At 33.4% G+C, this 19,419-nt stretch overlaps 1 protein-coding gene across 1 annotated transcript in view; it reads right to left on the bottom strand.

Annotated features, from left to right (window-relative positions):
• The window catches only part of Sardh (Sarcosine dehydrogenase), a 110,908-nt gene that overhangs the window by 33,246 nt on the left and 58,243 nt on the right, over positions 1 to 19,419 (bottom strand). Inside the window, exons 5-10 of the mRNA XM_081764679.1 lie at positions 18,496 to 18,708; positions 13,156 to 13,279; positions 10,792 to 10,997; positions 8,409 to 8,574; positions 6,750 to 6,894; positions 2,290 to 2,431 (exon numbers count right to left, since the gene is read on the bottom strand). Coding sequence (XP_081620805.1) covers positions 2,290 to 2,431; positions 6,750 to 6,894; positions 8,409 to 8,574; positions 10,792 to 10,997; positions 13,156 to 13,279; positions 18,496 to 18,708 — 996 coding nt within the window. The remainder of the gene's footprint in view (positions 1 to 2,289; positions 2,432 to 6,749; positions 6,895 to 8,408; positions 8,575 to 10,791; positions 10,998 to 13,155; positions 13,280 to 18,495; positions 18,709 to 19,419) is intronic.

Below are 19,419 nucleotides of genomic sequence, written 5' to 3'. Positions count from 1 at the left end.
TGCAAAAACGAGGAACACTGAACTGGTAAATTGTGAACGACTGAAGTTGTATGAACGTGTCACGATGCTAAATATTCACGTCACTTCCTGTTTTACTGTATCAGTGATGAAACGAACAAAAGCTTTGTATGGACGGAAGAAGCGAACATCCAGAGGCTGAATCATGCCACCACATCCATCAGGTATCAGCCATTTGATCGATGTAAAGCCTTCTGGCACACACTGTGACGAATGACTGTCGTTGTTGTTTGCAGACTATGAATCAAGTAACTGGAGGACTTTCTTCCTGTCTTAAGATCCTGCTTGTTCATATTCGCTATTTTACTAGCAAATGAGATTAAGATTATATTAGCCGGATCGGCTGGTATTACAGCAGAGAACCTACCCGTTTTTCTCAACCACCAGAACGTACATGGGACGCAGAATTTCTCCGTCCTTAGAAACAACAGGCATTGTCATATAGGAATTAACAAAAATGTGAGTGCAAATCCCACTGTTCTTCTGATCTTCACTTATCCTTTCTCCCTCAATGTCCGAAACGAATGCAATTCTTCTTCGAACCGACTTTGATCCGCATTGAAGAATTGATAGCTGGAATGTCATCAGTGATCATAAGATCACGTTAGGAAATAGACTATAACATGTACTTCCATGTGACGTTCTAGTGGCTGTATCTCCTAAACCCTTTGAGCTTTGCACCTAAAACTACCCTAACACATTGAGCACACTTAGTATTACCCTATCACATACGTCTCGGGCAGCAACTCGATTTACTCAAACGTGACCTTTACTTGTCAGTGGATCAAAGGCGATGAACACACAATGAACAACAAAGGACTAGACAGACACATAATCTCGCTACACAGTCACCAGACTGACTGACTCGCAGAAGCAAATTGCACAAAAGACAACACAACACAGGGAAACAACCTTTTGGAGAAAACATTACTCGCAGCATATGGAACACAATCGCTCAACATGTAATTCTGTTTATATATGAGTATAGTTACTTCTCGAATCCACTGTATTATAGTATGAAGAGATCTTATCATTATTCCTCGAGAGGAAAACTCATTAACAAAAACAATTTCAAGTATGATTTAAATACCTACGAATTCTTATATTCATTTCGATGATTCTATATGTCAATAAAGCTTGTGTTGGCAGAGCGTTCACCTCTGGTGCATGGGGTCCCGGGTTCAAACCCTGCTCCTGCCAAGTGAACTTTGTGGTGGACAAACACCGTGTGCGTGGGTTTCCGGGTTCGGGGTTCTCACGTTTCCTTCAACTTTCTTCATTCCACCATTTCATTCATTTCTCATCATCACCGTCTCCTTTAGCCTAGCCGGCATAACCGTGGGACGTAAAACCCAAAATTTCATTTCAAAGCTTATGTATTTATTACATTTTAAATGCTGTTCAGCAATATCTAGATTTTTTGTATTATGAGAAATCAAAATGCATTGCTATGTGTGCAAGTGACGAAAAATTAGTCTATAGTCCCTTGGTTTTTCGGAATATTACGCAATATTTACAATATTCTGCTGCGGTCACTATCGGAGTGCCAGCCTATATGGTAATCGCTACAGCAATATTCAGAATAAGTGTTACCACTCAAATATTATAGCTTGAAAAATGATAATAATAAAACTAAATTAATACTATCACAGAAGAACTGGGTAAAAAAAGTAACGGATCGCTAGAAACCTTAAAGAGATTACACGGTTTAATTTGTTGAGAACTATTTCACCTCTGCTCTTGAATAAATTCTCTGATAATTCTTTTAATATCCGATTACTGTATCATTTGTATGTTCTAAATTGATGAAGGAAAATTTATCATGAACTGAAGGTTAAGACAAAATGCATACAGACTATATATGGAGGTCATAAGAACTATGTTTATATAATTAAAAAATAGAAAAAATAAATCAAACATAGAACAGTGCCAAATTATAAACATACTATTATTCAAATATGAAAAAAAAAAAGTATTTAACGATGAACATGGAAGAACAAGCTTCTTAATGGGAACAATGAGTTTTGTTAAAAGATTTTGTAAGAGTTTCAAGGAGAAATCATACATTATCATTACTATTAGCGGGCCGTATGAAAGATTCTCGCAGGCTCGATTCGGTTAATGGGCCATCCCTTGTCCATCACTATTCTAAATATTATTTGAAGTAATTTAATTTACAAAATATATGAACTCTTGACTGATATTTCAGTTGCAAGCATATATACTGTATGTATGTGTGTATATGTTAAGCTTACAGTATTCAAAACTTACTTCATGTAAAGGACTGAATCGAAGATTCCTTCCTGCTAATGGTTCGTCGTGAGGAAACACAATGCTGTAGTTCTTTGCATAGCTCTCGTGACTTCTCTCGCGTGCCCACTGCTGGTTTCTGCACTGCTGAGGCGAAAATCTTCTACTCCAGAAAGTATTATGTTACTCTTTTGCAATAATAATCTAAATTATGAACTATTACAAACAAATACATGCAAACGTTTATTAATAACAATTCTCATTGTGATCACTAATATACATGAATCCACAAAAACCTGCCCTATGACGTGTGAACTGTTATAATTTGCATGGTTAATAAAAAAAATTGGAGATGCTTCCGAGTTACACATTAAGAAAATGTGATATTTTGGCATACTTTCCGATGAATTGAAATAAGTTATATTACATATGTAAAGGAACACATGAAGAGTTTAAGATGGCAAAATAATAATAATAATAATAATAATAATAATAATAATAATAATAATAATAATAATAATAATAATAATAATAATAATAATAAATCTTTAGGTGCACATCTCATGAGGTTTTTCTCTTTAGTTTTAGGCTATACGCTTGCTAAAATATCAACAAACACGCTAATATATTGTGTTTTAAAAGTGTGAGTTAACAGAGGACAGGACAGTTCAAACTTCAGAGGACAGGACTTTATGGTCATTTTGTCTGTCTGTTAGATGAATAGATGAAACATACGCACATATATATAATTAATTTATTGGAATTTCAAAGCAATTCAAAAACTTTTCATTAAGGTAGTATCTTGCAGTTCATAAGTTTTGAAAATTCAAATCAATTATGCTATTATTACTTAATATATTCCATCTTAAATGCATAAGTTTTACTATTTATTTTATATCTCCTTTCAAGAGACCTTGGAACAAATTCCAGAACTAGTTTAATAAATCTTGGGAATTGCAATTAGAGTACAAAACGAACATAAATGCTGGGGATTGTTTATCTGAAACACATTTAAGTTAACAAATAGCAGAAATAATTTACACTGGTCAAAATAATTAGAGAAGAGTAAAAACAACCCTAAAAATTGTACAACAGTAATGTATTTGCACGTAGTTGTAGAAATATGCTTACTTATAGTACAATAAAGCCACTATATATTTATATGGTAGATGATGGTCTATAGAAGCAGCAGTTAGTGTCTATAGACAAATTAGGTTTGTTAAATATTCAGAAAATACAATCAAGATGTTTTATTCTCTTTATTTTTATAGTTATTCGTTGTTGATTTAATATGCATTTGCATATCTATCAAACATTGTCAACAATTACTGCACAATAAAGCCCTTGTGCACCAGCAATGTTAAACTTTAGTTAAGTAAGAGACAAAATATACTGTAAACCAAGGGTAAAAATGGTTTTGAAAAGGTAGGGGGACGCATGACGGCACGCCGTCTCCCCTGCCTATCGTTCTCCATTCTAATTTTATTAGGAACTGAGGAGACGCCATAGATATTTTCTGGAAGTGAGGGAACTACGTCCTCCAGCGTTTCCCCTCACTTTTACCCCCTGTTGTAAACACATTTTAATGATTACGGATTAGGTTCTGTTTCATGAATGGGGTTAACAGCGCAAGTACTGCTGCGATCTCATGTGAATTTGTAATAAACTAACACAATGATGATTAGTATTTCATTTTTAGAAGCATTCTAATTTCTAAAGCAAAATCTCGGGCGCATTTTACACACTTCCTCTGTGCTCATGAAAAAAAAAAATCTATACATCACCAATACAATTTTATATTCTTCCTTTTTGAGAAGCATATTTATGTTTTGTAAATCTATTCCCCTGTTTCTTCGAAGTTGTTGATACCAATGCTCTCTGCTACTTACACCAAAGCTGTAAGGGTTGGTTGAGGCAAGTACTGCCAAGTGGAGGAATTCGTTGCTATTATAGAAACAAACTAATGGTTGCCAAGTGACTGCAACCATTTGTCGACAATACAAGTAGGTAAGGACCGATTACGTACGAACAGTTCGTACACTTTCACGTTTAGAAAATAGAAACTCCTAAAATGTGAAAATGTATTTATAATGTTTGCAGAATGTTTGTAAGTCTGGTTGCAGAGTTCATGCAATCGCTGACGTGAACCACTCTCTTATTTTAGTCTTCTTTAGAGAAATTCTTGAAATACTGTACGTAAGAACATCTTTTTACGCATAACTACTATTTCCCTCAAATACTACTTTAATATTTTAAAAACATCTTTTCTATGCAAAAAAATAAATAAATAAAAATAAAATAAAAATAAAAAATAAAAAAATAAGCAACCACATAGTATACGGCAGCAGTCATGCCTGAGTACAGCCGGGTCGTAAACAGTGTTTATGGAAATGACACTGAAATAGTACACGACAGGTAAATAGATACACTTATAAAACGACATGCGCTCTACTAAGCCGAGTGTCTCTCTGAACTATTAACGCCGCTGTTTAGCATGGAATAAACAAGGTTGTGGATGAGATGTTGGGAGAGTCTTTGTCATTTCTTTAGTGAATCTTTTCTAGATTTAGAAGATCGTTTTGTCCTTATTGTAGTGAACTGTACTTGCCTGTCCTAGGCTGTAAAACCACTTTTCCACCACCGATCATATTCAATTGCACATCAAAGCTTCTATTGAAGAAGACCTGTATTCAGCACAGCCTGATCCAGTTTATTCCATTCGTCCTTGCGTATTTTCCAGATTCCTTCAAGTATATTAGCTCTACGTTTTGTGATGTTCCGTTTTAATAACCACTTAATAAAAGTTCATCCAAATGTCTATATGAGCGCTACCTCACTGTAGATGAGGTGTGGGTCTATTTGACTAGGTCATAGCAGGTAGATGGGATTTACTACCGTTCAATCGATGAAAAGAACACTCACAGTGGATTCGCAAGGGAAGTTTCCTCATAGGGTTTATGGTAGTGACGGGTTTCTGTTTATTACATGCAAAAACTTTCCACGTTCCATAGCTTTCCTCGGTGCATAAGTGGCATCTAATGTCAAGGTAAATACTGCTTATTATATACAACATACCACCAACACGCATCTGTTTTGTATGGCAATGAGATCGCCGAAGTCCATATCTACCAAGACATTGCCAGCACTCATATCGCTAAAACGACGGTGCCTTACCAGGTATTAAGGCTAACCCAGTTAGGCACACCTTGTTAAATTGCCAGATGGATCATTCATCTATTTTCACGTCTTTGGCCTATTAAAACGGAATATCACAAAAGACAAATGGGCTAAACTGGACCAGCTGTGCTGAATGAAGTCTCTTTTAATGGAAGATCCGATGTCACGCAATTTTTCATAGCCAGGGCCTCATAAGGAACATGATCGTTGTCGGAAAAGGAGTTTTACAGCCTAGGTCAGGCGGATGAAATTCACTACCATAAAGATGAAATGACTTTCTGTAGTACAAAGATATGGAAGATGACCTAGCTGTAAAGTGTATTTGAAATTCGTCACAGACTTGCTGGAAAGAATTAAGATGTGTGAAAGATGCTGGCCACACGGGCACATTATCTGGTAGATACTCTCCTCAATCATGGCCACCGTTGGTACTGTACGAGAATGGACATTAATGTTCATTAAAATGAGTCACGAACTGCTGCAGCCAAAGACAGGACATAAGACCTGACGAACTTATCCCTATGCTGTTAAGCTACAATGTTGATCGAATAATACTCAGGTTAGCACATCGGTTGTTCGTGGTTCCTGCACACATCACAGCTCCACCGCCTTTTCATGCTACATATAATCACAAGTTTCACGTCCCTTACAGATCATTTGACTGGAAGTTGAAACGCAAATCGTCCTAATATAGAATCTAACACCATTTTGCATTTTCTGAAGTGAATTGGTCGCAGCCCAGTGTCTAGGTCCCAACGCAGTCAAAGAGTCAGTCGTAGTATGACCTGCTTTGATGAGCCTTTGCCATTTGGTACCGGTAGCACTGGTTATTCCTTGCTGTCATTGCTCTTGGATGGCCAATTTTTTCCTCCATCACACAGTTTCTTCATTGAAAACATGCAACAATTGAGAAACGGTGTTACAATACACATTCTGCCACCTCCCGTTGCCTTTATCCTGCTTTAATTTTACCTATAATTGTCTTTACAATAGAGTTAGTTAAGTTATGCTTTGGTAACGTTGTTTCTGTTCAAAATTACAAATAACCCAAATATACTCCAGCATTGTCAGCGGAGCACTAAGGAGATTTCTATGTGGCATTCTAGTTTTGCGTCCTACAGGTCCTGTGAGTCACGTCTTCTGATTCCATATTTGGGTATGCCGTTCCATAATCGAGCATAAATCTACTGTTTGTTATACGAACGACAATCAGGCGCAAATACATCACTGCTGCACATACATGCTGAAGTGTTTATCGCATGCAAAAATATGCCTCTGGAGATAATATAATGAATTGTACACACCTTATGTCGTAGCTAAACATATCAAGTTCAGGACGTCCATTAATTATCCACAAAGCAAGTTGCTCACCACATCCAGCCCCCAACATCATACCAGATGAATTAAATCCACAACCATGATAAAATCCTCGAATTACAGGATCTTCACCTAAGAACAATACAGTAAATATCAGTTCAAGTTGTAAATATAGATAACTCTAACAAAATACATTATATGATATGGAAGTATGTTATTTACGTATTTGTTCATTAAATCTCTTTTTAAGCAGATTTCAATATTATTATGTAAATAAACTAACTAGGGATGTTTCTCAATTGTAAAATGAGTTATGCATATTTTGAAAACAGACTTTGATAGCCTCACGAAGGTGTAATTTATTACACTTTTAGCTACTAACGGGCATACATAATGAAGTTGTGATAGAATAAAGATTTGGGAAAAGTGAATTCAGGCAATGATAAAATTTTAAGATAAATTCAAATAACTTCAAATGTATTTAAACAATCTTTAAGAAATTTTAGTAACATTTAACACACTATAGAGAGAAATTCACTTTAGTAATTTTCACCTCACCTTCTCTGTCTGGTCTGATCTTTTGATGATTATCTTGTGTTATTCATTATGGTCTATGTTTTTTAAACGCTTGAAATATCTTGACATGATAAATGTGTTATATTAGTTTGGAAACTGTTCCGTTTGGAATATCCTTTACAAAACTATTGAAGAACATTTTTATTCTGATAATACTGTTGACATATTTTTGTACTTCAGGTACATACTTTTGTACTTGAGCTTAGAATATCCCTCTTTGGAACTACTATTGTCAAAAACTATTAGTTGTTTTCGTGTATTTTACAATCTATTGACCAAAGTTGTAGCAATCAATCTTCTCAAATAACTTAAAGTTTACAACATTGCTACATATTAGATATATACTTTTGTTCATTATTATGTAGTGCTCTTATATACTTAATAACAAGATGTAGTGGCATTTGAGAATAAAAAAGTGCTTACCGAGTTGACAACATTGCGCTACTTACAGCATTGATTATAATGGGCCTTATGCAGAGTCATTTTGACGTATGATTAGCGTCATACTAAAGGCCAGACTACTACAGGAAATATATGTTAGTCGAACTATTTAGTATGGCACTAATCTTGCGTCAGAACGACTCTGCATAAAGCCCAATATCTTTTGATAGTCTATAATGTGCATAATGATATTCACATTCCTTAAAGATAGCTTAAGTACGTTACAAAGTACCTGAATTTATTTTAAATTTTTTACATAGTCTTCTATGTTCATTTTTCCAAATTTTTATTGTGTCATAACTTCATTATTTATGCTCAATGGTGGCTAAAACATTGAAATAAATTAAACCTTCGGAATGGCTATGTAAATCTGTTTTCAGAACATGCAAAACTCATTTTAACAGTTGGGAAACATTCCTGGTAAGAGTAAATAATGAAAAGAACAGAATTTATAGCATTATTGTGATTTCGAAACATTTGAATCTCATAGAAGATTTTTTATAATTTCTTTTTTTAAATATATGTATCAGTATAAAACTAATGTGGATTGTTTGGAGCTATGAGATTATATTTTGTTACTTAGTTTGAGAATAATGCTCATGATTGTTAATTTGTGTAGAGTTATTTACCCATGAGTGGTTTGTGATCTGGTGTAAAGCTTTCTGGTCCACAGACAGTACTTTTAATTCCAGTTGTTCCAAATACAGGTACAAGCTTTACAGCTCCATTCATGTTTGCACTGAATACATCCCAATCCAACTCATACAAGCCAAATGCGAAGTCCTTCGGAACTGACTAAAATGAAATGTAGAAGTATATACATTGTGTGTGTGTGTTGTAAATCAACATCTGTTTCTTCACATCCAATCTACTAGTCTATTGCTCTTTTTAAAAGAATACTTAAGCAAACACAATGCTGATACGCTATTGGATTGCGTATGACGGAACACGAGTTCTGCCCTGTTTTATGTGTGTGTGTGATCGATTTTTTTTTTTAAAAAAAGAAGCATAAAACGAAATATAATTTATATAGGGATACCACTATCAGCTACTATTAGAGCGATTTTTTTCTGAGAAAATAACAATGAAATAATTCTTTAGAATCCTTTTAAAAATCTGAGGGTCAATAGTAAAGCAATAACATTATAATGTACAGATATGCTTATTATTATATTAACAATTGTCTGACTTATGAAATATCCAAAGGGGATGAAACAATTTTCTATTTTGAGCAGAAATCGCCAATCTTGGTTAATTGTTTTCAGATGTGGATTAAGCATTAAGAAGAATAAGCACGTGCTTAGGACATAAAGGAAGGGCGCACCACACAGTTGCTAACAAACTTGAAATTGAGATGAAAATAAGAGGAGAGATATACAAAGAAATAGGACAGAAATTTTATTTTCAAAACGATATGCCACATAACCTTACTTAATCATTTACTAACATGAAAAGTACTCTCAGCCCCGTTAAAAGTTGATCGATGCTTACCCAGAGAACTTCAATAGTAATTTCCCAGCTGAGCTTTAGTAGTTTCATTCATACAGAATGTGCGCCATAAGTTCATGCAAAAACCATATATATATATATATATATATATATATATATATATATATATATATATATATATATATATATATATATATATATATATATATATATATATATATATATATATATATATTCGAAACAATATCATTCATACATGTGAATAAACGAAATCTTCTGCTAAATTCTTATTTACATCAATGTAACACTAAACCATCAATAATATTCATGTACAAAATTTCCGATTAACGAAAACTCAAAACTCGATACACCACACAGGAATAAAATTACATAATAAACTACCAAATTATATAAAACAAATACCAAACATCCAATTTAAGAGACAGAAAAATATAATCACCTATTCTACATCATAGAGGAATATTTTCAATCAGATCTTTCTATATAAGATCAGGATTAAAATGTATTTGCGTTGTCAAAATATATATTATAATCACCAATTAATATTTAAAATTTACCTTACTATGTTCGTACTATTGTTACGTTGTATCTTTGAATGTTTCTGAATGTATATCTGTAAGGTGCTTTTTAAATATAAACATCTTGTATCTCCTGACGAACTCATGTACTCAAGAGTTCCTAAGATGGAAAATAAATTTTAAAAAAGTAAAAATGAGGTTCAGGTATGCTGAATATTATAAAATAATGTTGGAAGACAGTATTGAGTGTGCCTTTCCAGACGTACACATTAGCTTTCGTATACTTATAACATTAATGGTCACAAATTGCTCAGTTGAGTGTTTATTTTCTCAGTTGAAGTATATTTAAAATTCCCAACAGAACAACTATGGAACAAGGCAAACTAGATGCAATATCTCTAAGTATAGAAGCAGATGTGTTACGAAAGATTTGTGTTGAAAATCTGATCAAATACTATAATTAAAAAAAAGAACTATTAGATTTTCCATCTTACTGTAAGTTCTGTTTAATTTCGATGAATTAAATATACATATATGGAGGCACCATTTTTTTTTAAAGTTTGTAGAGTTTCTAAGGATCTTAATCAGGCCCTGGTTGTTTTAGAAACTAGAATTAGAGAAAATTTCCAAATGGGAAAGTTCCTCTCTTTCCCTCCAAACCTAACATGGATAATTATCTTAATGAAGATACCAATATGAATTTGGAAGATAAAACTTATATTCTCGGAATATCGAACATAATACTTTAGAGTTCAAGAGATTCAAATAGTAATATCCATTCTTATGCCTTATATAGAAAGATAATCATTCTCATCCGCAGAATATTTTATTTAAAAGTTATTCTTATTTTCCAATAATGATTTTTATATTTTTACATATATATGAAAAATTATCATTAATGATGTATCAACAAATGCTTTTACGAAATAATTTTTGATTTGACATCACAAATCATTATACATATAAGTTGAATCAAAGCATGCATAATAAAAGTATTGTTATTTTTTTCTTTCTGATAACTTACTTGATCAAGTATGACAGGGTTATTCTCATATCCACCAACACATAACGAACTTCCTTGAATTCTGAAGTAAACAGAAAAATCATGATCTCGAACATTGGGAAGTCCTTGAACACCAGGGATGCCTTCCGTCACCACATATGCATGCTTCATAGGAACTAATGGAATATCTATTCCAATTGAACTGGCAATATCTTTAGACCATACACCTAAAATGTTTTATATTTTAGCAAATATATACTGTACAATATGCGTATTACGACTGTCTTTTATAATCATTGCTATGTCTGATATGTTTAAATACGCCATTGATTGATTGAAATTAATTCTCCACTAAAGTTAGTGTTAATTTAAGTATGCTCAAGGAAAGGTTAAGAAAGGAATAATCCCCGAAAATCAATCAGTTTCTACTTTTTTGGGGGGAGGGGTATGCAACAACAGTATATTATGTGATGTATAAGTAATTGCTTATATTTCAGTATCAAGCAATTACAAAAATAAATAGAAACATAAATGAATGAATAATTAAACATTATGGTTGATGATAGAAACAATCGGTGATAATAGTACATTAGGTTAGTTAATACTCGAAGAAAGAAAGAAAGAATAAAAACTCTCACTATAAAATCCACGAATATGCGCTTCTGAACTGATTTCTACATTCAATAGCAAACTGTAGTTAATTTTACCTTTAACTTATAACATTTGAGAATTGATTTATTTCATTTTAACGGAATTTCAGGAACTTGCTGAAGTTACATTCCATCTACGAAACTTTCTTACGTATTCTCGATTAATATTGAAGTACGAACTTATTTATTATATTATTTCCTTTTTAGTTATTTTGACCTACTTGAAGTTATCTCATCGTATTAATGTTTCCATTAAACGACAAGTATTTTAATTCAGAGACAATTATTTATTTAAGATATTTCAAATAAAATAATAGTTTGAAAATCTACATTATTAATATAATTCTCTGAGTCAAAAACAAGACACAACTCTAAAAAAAACTTGTATCATTTCAACAAATATGTAAGAAAATAAACAAATGTTTGTCCTCAAACTTACTTATGAAGAGTATCTTTTTAAAAGGAAAAATGTTTATTCAAATAAAAAATTACAAATAAAATTTCACATTGATACCTTTTCATTTATGTAAGAAAATAGCCTTAAGAATACTTTTTACAAATTTAAATAATCTTCGCTATTTTTTTAAAGTCATGTACAAGAACACTCGATTAACAAAATCTCGAGATTAGGTTCGATATTATATTCCTGTACGCTTACACATTCTCTTTATTTAAGTAAGGAAGTCTCCATTTAGTTCAGTCATCAATAATTGATTTATGAATCAACATGGCTCGAGTATGATTACATTCATGGTAAATGTATCGTTCTTATAAGATATGCGTAAGAGGCAGTTACAAGCATATTTTCAGTCATTTTTTTTGTTTCACTTTTACTTTTATGTCATGCTTTTTATTTTTTCTATAATTTTCAGTATACTCTATTATGAATAGTTTGTAGTAATCTTATTTTGTATTTATTTTTAGACATTTCTTTTATTGTCTTTATTTTCAGGATACTCTAACATTTATTATTTTTAATAATCTTGAAAATGTTACTATAGTATTTATGTATAATTTGGCAGGATTTGAGTTTAGTGTCTTTTCCAGCATCAAGGCTATATAAGACGTGAACATACAACTTGAACGTGAGGATCGCAATTACATGAGCATACACAGAGCATCAAACGCGGGTCTCCCACACCAAAAGCACGTACGTGCGCTGACCATATAACCATGACAAATTTGTGTATTGAGCACAAATTGTGCACAAAACACATTAACGAGAAAAAGAACAAATTAATCAATGAAATCATATGTTATTGCTGATATATATATTTATGCAAATACAGTAACCGTAATGATATAAATCAACATTTTTTAAATTTTGATTGAGATATAGGTATATCCTCTTCTGTAGAACTCATATTCATTAAAAAAAAATTAAAACACGATTTTAACATAAGATATACTGTATAAAGGAGTGTGTTAACATTTCAAAACTGTTTCATTGTTTCGATAGTATAGATTCATAGAACGCAATTGGTTTATGCCTCCAAAAGGTCATCTAACTGAGCACAAGTATTTATAACTGTCTACGTATCCGTGGGTTTTCTTGGGGTACTTCTGTTTCCCCCCACAATCTCAATTCACCAATTCTTTCATCATCATTCACTTGCCTTAATCATTTGTCTCTTTTAGCCTAACGGGCATAGTCGTGGGACGTTAAACTTAAAGATTTCATTTATTCTAATTTATTACGGTCTAGATCTTACCTGTACCTTTCTTAATTACTTACCTGTACAATTAACTACACAGGATGTTTTTATGACGCCATGGGATGTTTTCACACCTGATACTTGTTTCGAACCAAACGAACTATTCTTTAAAATAATCTCTTCTACGGGACACTCTTCAAAAACCTGCAAAACAAAAACAGAAAAAAGCTTATAAATACAGTATGTTCAAAAAGAATGTATACGCATATATCGGATGCATCAAAAGTTTGGGGGGGATAGACGAAGTTCGTTATGAGTAAAGCAACGAAAAAATGGTAAGAGAGAGAAGTTGTTGGAAGTAGGCTGTTTTAAATACGAGGAGTAATCAGAAAGTAAGATTACAAAGTCTGCAATGAAACGTGTATATATTATTTCATACAACGAATAAGTAAGACGTGAAGTTTTCGTTCTATTTTATCCCTGAAATCGGTGTTATTTTTGCCCGAAATCGGTGTTATTTTTCGCGATTTAATACAAGCAAATAGGGGTTATTTGCTTTATTTTATAATGGTTTTGAAAAGCAAATATATTGTAAACATAGAGAAAATGGTATGTGAAAGCTAATTAAAATAAAATATAATTTTAAAATCAAACGAATAATTTTAAATTTTGAATTCTTAAATTTAAAAGAATAAAGTATATTTTTGGACTTACATCTGAAGAAAAGTGGCTCGATACTTCTCCTAAACTAAAAATTTATTTAATGTATGATTTGAATATCTTTTTTAAAATGCAATTTATATCATTATCAACACACATTTTCACTTAATGCCGAATTTATAGTTTCTTCAATATTACTTATTTTTCAAAGGACAAAACTGTCAATATTTCCATATTTTCTTCTTTAAGGTTTTGCTCCTTACCGGAACTATGGAGTTGTATTCTGAATATCTTACGGAATCAACGTTGGAAGCTGGCAAAGGTATTGCTTCAAGAGCACAGGCAGCAAAATCTTTGTGTTCACTTCGCAGTACAAGGAGGGTTTCCTTGAGGTTCACTTCTTTCCTGTTATCTATCGATCTTCTCACGCTATCTTTCAAGGATAAGTAGGCTTTAGCGAGCTATGGAGGTGACAATTTATTCAACCCATTTACACGTTTCAATTGCTTTAAAAATTCAGGTGTTACGCTATTTTCAAGAGCGAAACTGAGGGTTGAACACTTGATGTAGCAACTGGCACGTGTCTTTAGAAGGGTTAGTTTCCGTGAGATCTTCCAGTTTCTTCAGTAACACCAGACCCACACTTGTGAACATTCTTGTAAGATTCTCTCACATTGTGGCAAATTCGACAACGCTGAAGTCGTTAAATCAGAGAAGATTCCATCTTTAACGGAACGGAAACCATATTTAAGCTCTTGAAGCTTACTGACCAGAAGGTGGGCACTGGCGTACGTCAATCCTTCCAGAAATTTAATGGTCTGAACTAAATCCGAGGCATGGTCCTGCACAAAAATTGCTGAGACTTTCACCGCGCTCACTTCTTCCGGGCTCAGATTGGAAAGAAAATCCATTCCAGCATTTGAAATACATCTCATGTCCTTTCTTTGGAAGAATTCCACAGCATCTTATATGCATGTTGATAAATAATAAATAAATAAATAAATAAATTAATTAATTAATTAAAAGAAAAAAACAGCACGAAACCACAAACTCCATCTTGCCCAGACGGGGCTAGGAAGTAACAAAGAAGCTTTTTATTCATTCGGGTATTTCTCCTGGAGAACTGAAAATACAAATGCTTCCTTTTCCTTGTATTCAAAAAGCCGTGACTTCATCATTTTTACAACTTCATTCAGTTTGTCCATTTGTTTTCCCCACAGATTGGCAACTAAATTTAGTTTATGACAACTAAATTGGCAACTAACTTGTGTTATTTTGTTAATATTACTGGTCAACATGGCGATTTCGCGAATCTATCGCTTTATGCAGTGTATTTCGGTGTTATTTTGAAAAAGTACCAAATTCGTGTTATTTCGCGATTTAAAAACACCGAAAACGGCCATCTATTGTATATTTGGATATTTCTATATAATTTACTTTGCCTTTTTCAAGTTTTCAACGTTATCGTTCAAACGAAAACTTCACGTTCCTACCAATAAGCCAACAGATAGTACATACATAGGTTATTGCTCAACGTAGTTTCCACATTGGTTGAGGCACTTGTCGCATCGTGGAATGAGTTTGAAGACTCCCTCCTTTTAAAAATAATGTTGAGTATTCAACCATGTTGTCACAAAGTGTTTCACCTTCTCGTCTGAAGCGAAGCGACGGCCTCCTAGGTGCTTCTTCAAGTGCAGGAACAGGTCCGGGCTTGGAGCGAGGTCCGGGCTATAGGGAGAGTGGCCGATGATGTCCCAACGAAATTGCTTTAACGGCGTGGTCTTCTGTGCTGTTTATGGGCACATCTTTTCTCTAACAGCCGCAAACTTTCGACACTATTCTGTGACATGCTGACGAGACATTATAGTCTCTCCGTAAAATTCTACCACTACCAGTGAATTTCAACCACAGTTACATGTTTCGCTCACAGAAATCGAATAACTAAGCGGACTTCTTTGCTAGACCAGTTTTCCAAACGAGTCGCCATTTGTGTTTACCTACACCTAGCTCCGTAGGTAGCAAGTGGCTGGAACTCTGCACAGTTGCCAACTCCATGTATTAAAATTACTGTAGACTCCTCATTCCTCTATAACAGACGAAACTTCAGAAATATCGGCCTTGTAACCTTAGTTTCTGATCCTTCCTCGCATAAAATGGTGGATTTTTTAAATAGTACCAGTCGTTTGGGTTCCATACTCATAAGGCGCCTTGTGTTAAACGAAAAGGCAATGTTGCCAGTTCATCGTGTTGCTTTTTTAGTCCCTAACGATAGTAAAAAATACAGTATTTTTGAGAAACCGATTTAAAGTGTGCTAGGTTCTCTTACCTAACAAACCTGCACGCTCCCTGTGTCATTTTTAAGTTCCGTTGGAACAGCCTGCTGAATTGGGAAAATTTTTTATTTAACATAGAGCAAATTACTAGTTTGGAGGACAAAAGGCTTGTACGATTGGAAAAAATCTACCATTTTAGATTGAAAACCACCTATTTCGAATTCCTCCTTTTCCGTTTTACCATATCATAACAGAGTTGGCTTATGGCTCGGACTTTTGATACACCAGGTTCCGTATAAACACAATTGCACTATATCGAGCGATTATGATTTCGTGCGCACTATGTCGAGCGATTTTTTCTATTGTGCATTGTTGTTCATTGTGTATTCACAACCTTTTAACCACTGAGACTATGTTTTTCTATACGTGCTGTGCTCACAAGGAACGGACATGAACATGTCATCCGGACATCCGAATCAAATCTAGTCCATTCGATAAACATAACAAAGATTATGTCCATGCACAAAAAATTTGGTGCCATGGACAACGGAATAAGTCCGTGGGTCCCATTAACCCTGTTAGTATAAAGAAAATCGTAGACTCGGAGTGAAATAGCTATTGCATCAACACTGTTCATTGGAAAGTCATGGTTTATAGTTCATTTTCTTTAACATGAAACAAGCTTTCCAGAGGTGCTAAGTATTAGAGCCCATAAGGTGCGTGAACAGGGAAAATTGGGAGAATGTTAGGAAAATTCCCTTCAGAAATCCCTACTATCAACTTTGGGCCCATCTGGAGTGGCCCCGGGTAAAAGAGCACAATCCATATGTATCTCTAAAAATACTATAGCAGTTAAGAAATGAATGTGCCAAGTCTTGTATTGATAGACGGAATAAATATGAGCAAAAAATGTGTATTGTTATATAATCTTTTCCCTCATATCTATTTCGTGGAATAAGAATATGGGAGGAAACGGGAAAACCCCAAGAAAATCAACCGACTCAGTGTTGTCCACCACAAGCTTACATGATCTGGGATCAAACCAGGAACCCTCACACCAGAGAAGAGCTCTCTACCACTGAGCCACATTATTCGAATTTTGTCAAGATTATTCGATTTTCATGCAATATGGTGTATACTTCTTTAGAGGCTTCCCATTGTATGGAGTTCAATCAAGAACGAGGACTAGAATTTACCTTCCTATGAATATTCTAAAAACAAATTTCATTATAACTTTCATTACATATAATGTTACAGTAAGTTGTATATATTCTTCGAGTTTTTCCTACAATCCTCACTGCATCGGGTTGAAACCAGTCTAGAGTAAAACATGACTTTCCCCCAATTAAAAATATGTTTCTCGATAAATTTCGTAAAAATGTTTGGTGATGAAGCAATATGGCATATTTTTTTTAAGTTTTCACAATCGTTTCCACTGCTTAGAGTCAAAATCGGTCAATTATGAGGGATTGAATTCCCTCTTCTCCATTAAAAAAATAATTTCCCGAAAATTTTATTAAAAATTCGACTGAAGCCTATTGCTTATAATTGATATATTCTCAAGGACAGCTGGGAATCATTCCAATTTTAAGATTATGTTTCACGACAACTTCCAAAAAACGCGACTTCCATGAAGTCGTATGTTTTGTTGTAGCTAAGAATTACTACTGTGGTTAAGGTTGAAATCGAATCAGAGAAGGAGAGTTTAAATGTAAAATTCAAAACAATCGCTTTTACACATCAGTGCACAGCATTATTTGATATCGTTGCACTACATCAATCCGAAGAAAATACTAATAAACGAAAAAAGAACCAAATAGTTTTCCACAAACTCATTACTTTTGATTAAAAAAAGAACCAAATAGTTTTCCACAAACTCATTACTTTTGATCAAAAAAGAACCAAATAGTCTTCCACAAACCCATTACTTTTGACCGAAAAAAGAACCAAATTGTTTTCCACAAACTCCTTATTTTTGACCAAAAAAAGAACTAGATAGTTTTCCACAAACTCATTACTTTTAACTAAGAAAGAACCAAATAATTTTCCATAAACTCATTACTTTTGATCAAAAAAGAAAACCAAATAAATTTCCACAAACTTGTTACTTTTGACCAAAAAGAAAACCAAATAATTTTCCACAAACTCATTACTTTTGACCAAAAAAGAAAACCAAATAATTTTCCACAAACTTATTACTTTTGACCAAAAAAGAACCAAATTGTTTTCCACACTCATTACTTTTGCCCAATCTTATTTTAATTTAGACATTTTAATTCTGACTGTGAGTTCCAGGTGCAATTAACAATTACTGGAGATAGTAAATGTAAAAATAATAAAATAGAATGTGTAAGGTTACATTATGCAAAATTAGGGTATGAATTTTAAGCCAATCTCACTCATACATAATTTTCCCTTCATTAGATGTGACTGGATTTATGTTATACAGTATACTTCCATATTACTTTGTATTAATTTAAATCTCACCTTGGCTCCAGCAGTAGTAGCAAATCGAGTGAGCGCATTGCAAAGTCCATCGGGGTCAACTACACCATCTCCTGGGGAGTAAAGGCTTCCAACGATTTGACTGACATCCATTAGAGGGAATCGTTCACGAGTTTCTTCAGGACTAAGAATAAAAGATTCAATCCCCATTCCACGTCCTATGGTAGCCAGTCTTCTATATTCATCCAGCCTTTCCTGTTTAAGTTTCAAAGAACTCAAAATTTTAACAATAATAAAAAAAAAAAATCATACACGAGATCAAATTATTAAATAAGCTATTTCTATTAAGCTAGATTTCCTATTAGGAGTTGATAGCCAGGGACAACCATATATACTGTATATACTAAAAATATTATAGAGATGTTTATACTAGTATATATAGACTAAAATTAACATAATATTTGTCTTGTTATTGTCTAATGTGTTTTAGGTGTTGAAATTTTAATCTTCCCTATATACCAAGCAGAAGCAAATTTCGCTTTTGTCCGCATACATCTTTCATTTATTTTAAAAGATAATCAAATTAATGAGATTCTTATTTGTGGAAGTATGTATAAGCTACTTTGGTATAAGCGGTCAACTTATGAAAAATTATATCCTTGCTTGTAAAAAGGATATGATGTCACTTTAGTTGTTTTTCCGCACCGGTAGAATAATAAATTGCGAAGGCATTATTAGTTTAGTTTCAGTATTACTTTAATACATTTGTAGTTATTATTTGCTAATTATTTATTCCTTACAAGTACTGAATTGAATTTATTTCTTGTGCTTTCAGTTTTAAGGTGGATCACTAGGTGTTTCCAATACTATGCTAAACGCTGCTTAAATAGTGTGTCTTTGCTAGCTAGTATCGAGTGTTTACTGATGCCAGATAATAAAGGAAGTAATCATGGAATTCTGCTTGGA

Source organism: Thermobia domestica, chromosome 7 (assembly GCF_964235325.1).
Source record: "Thermobia domestica chromosome 7, izTheDome1.hap1.1, whole genome shotgun sequence".
Classification (NCBI taxonomy): Eukaryota; Metazoa; Arthropoda; class Insecta; order Zygentoma; family Lepismatidae; genus Thermobia; species Thermobia domestica.
Note: the sequence above shows the minus strand (reverse complement) of the source record. Positions and strands in the feature narration are given on the sequence as shown.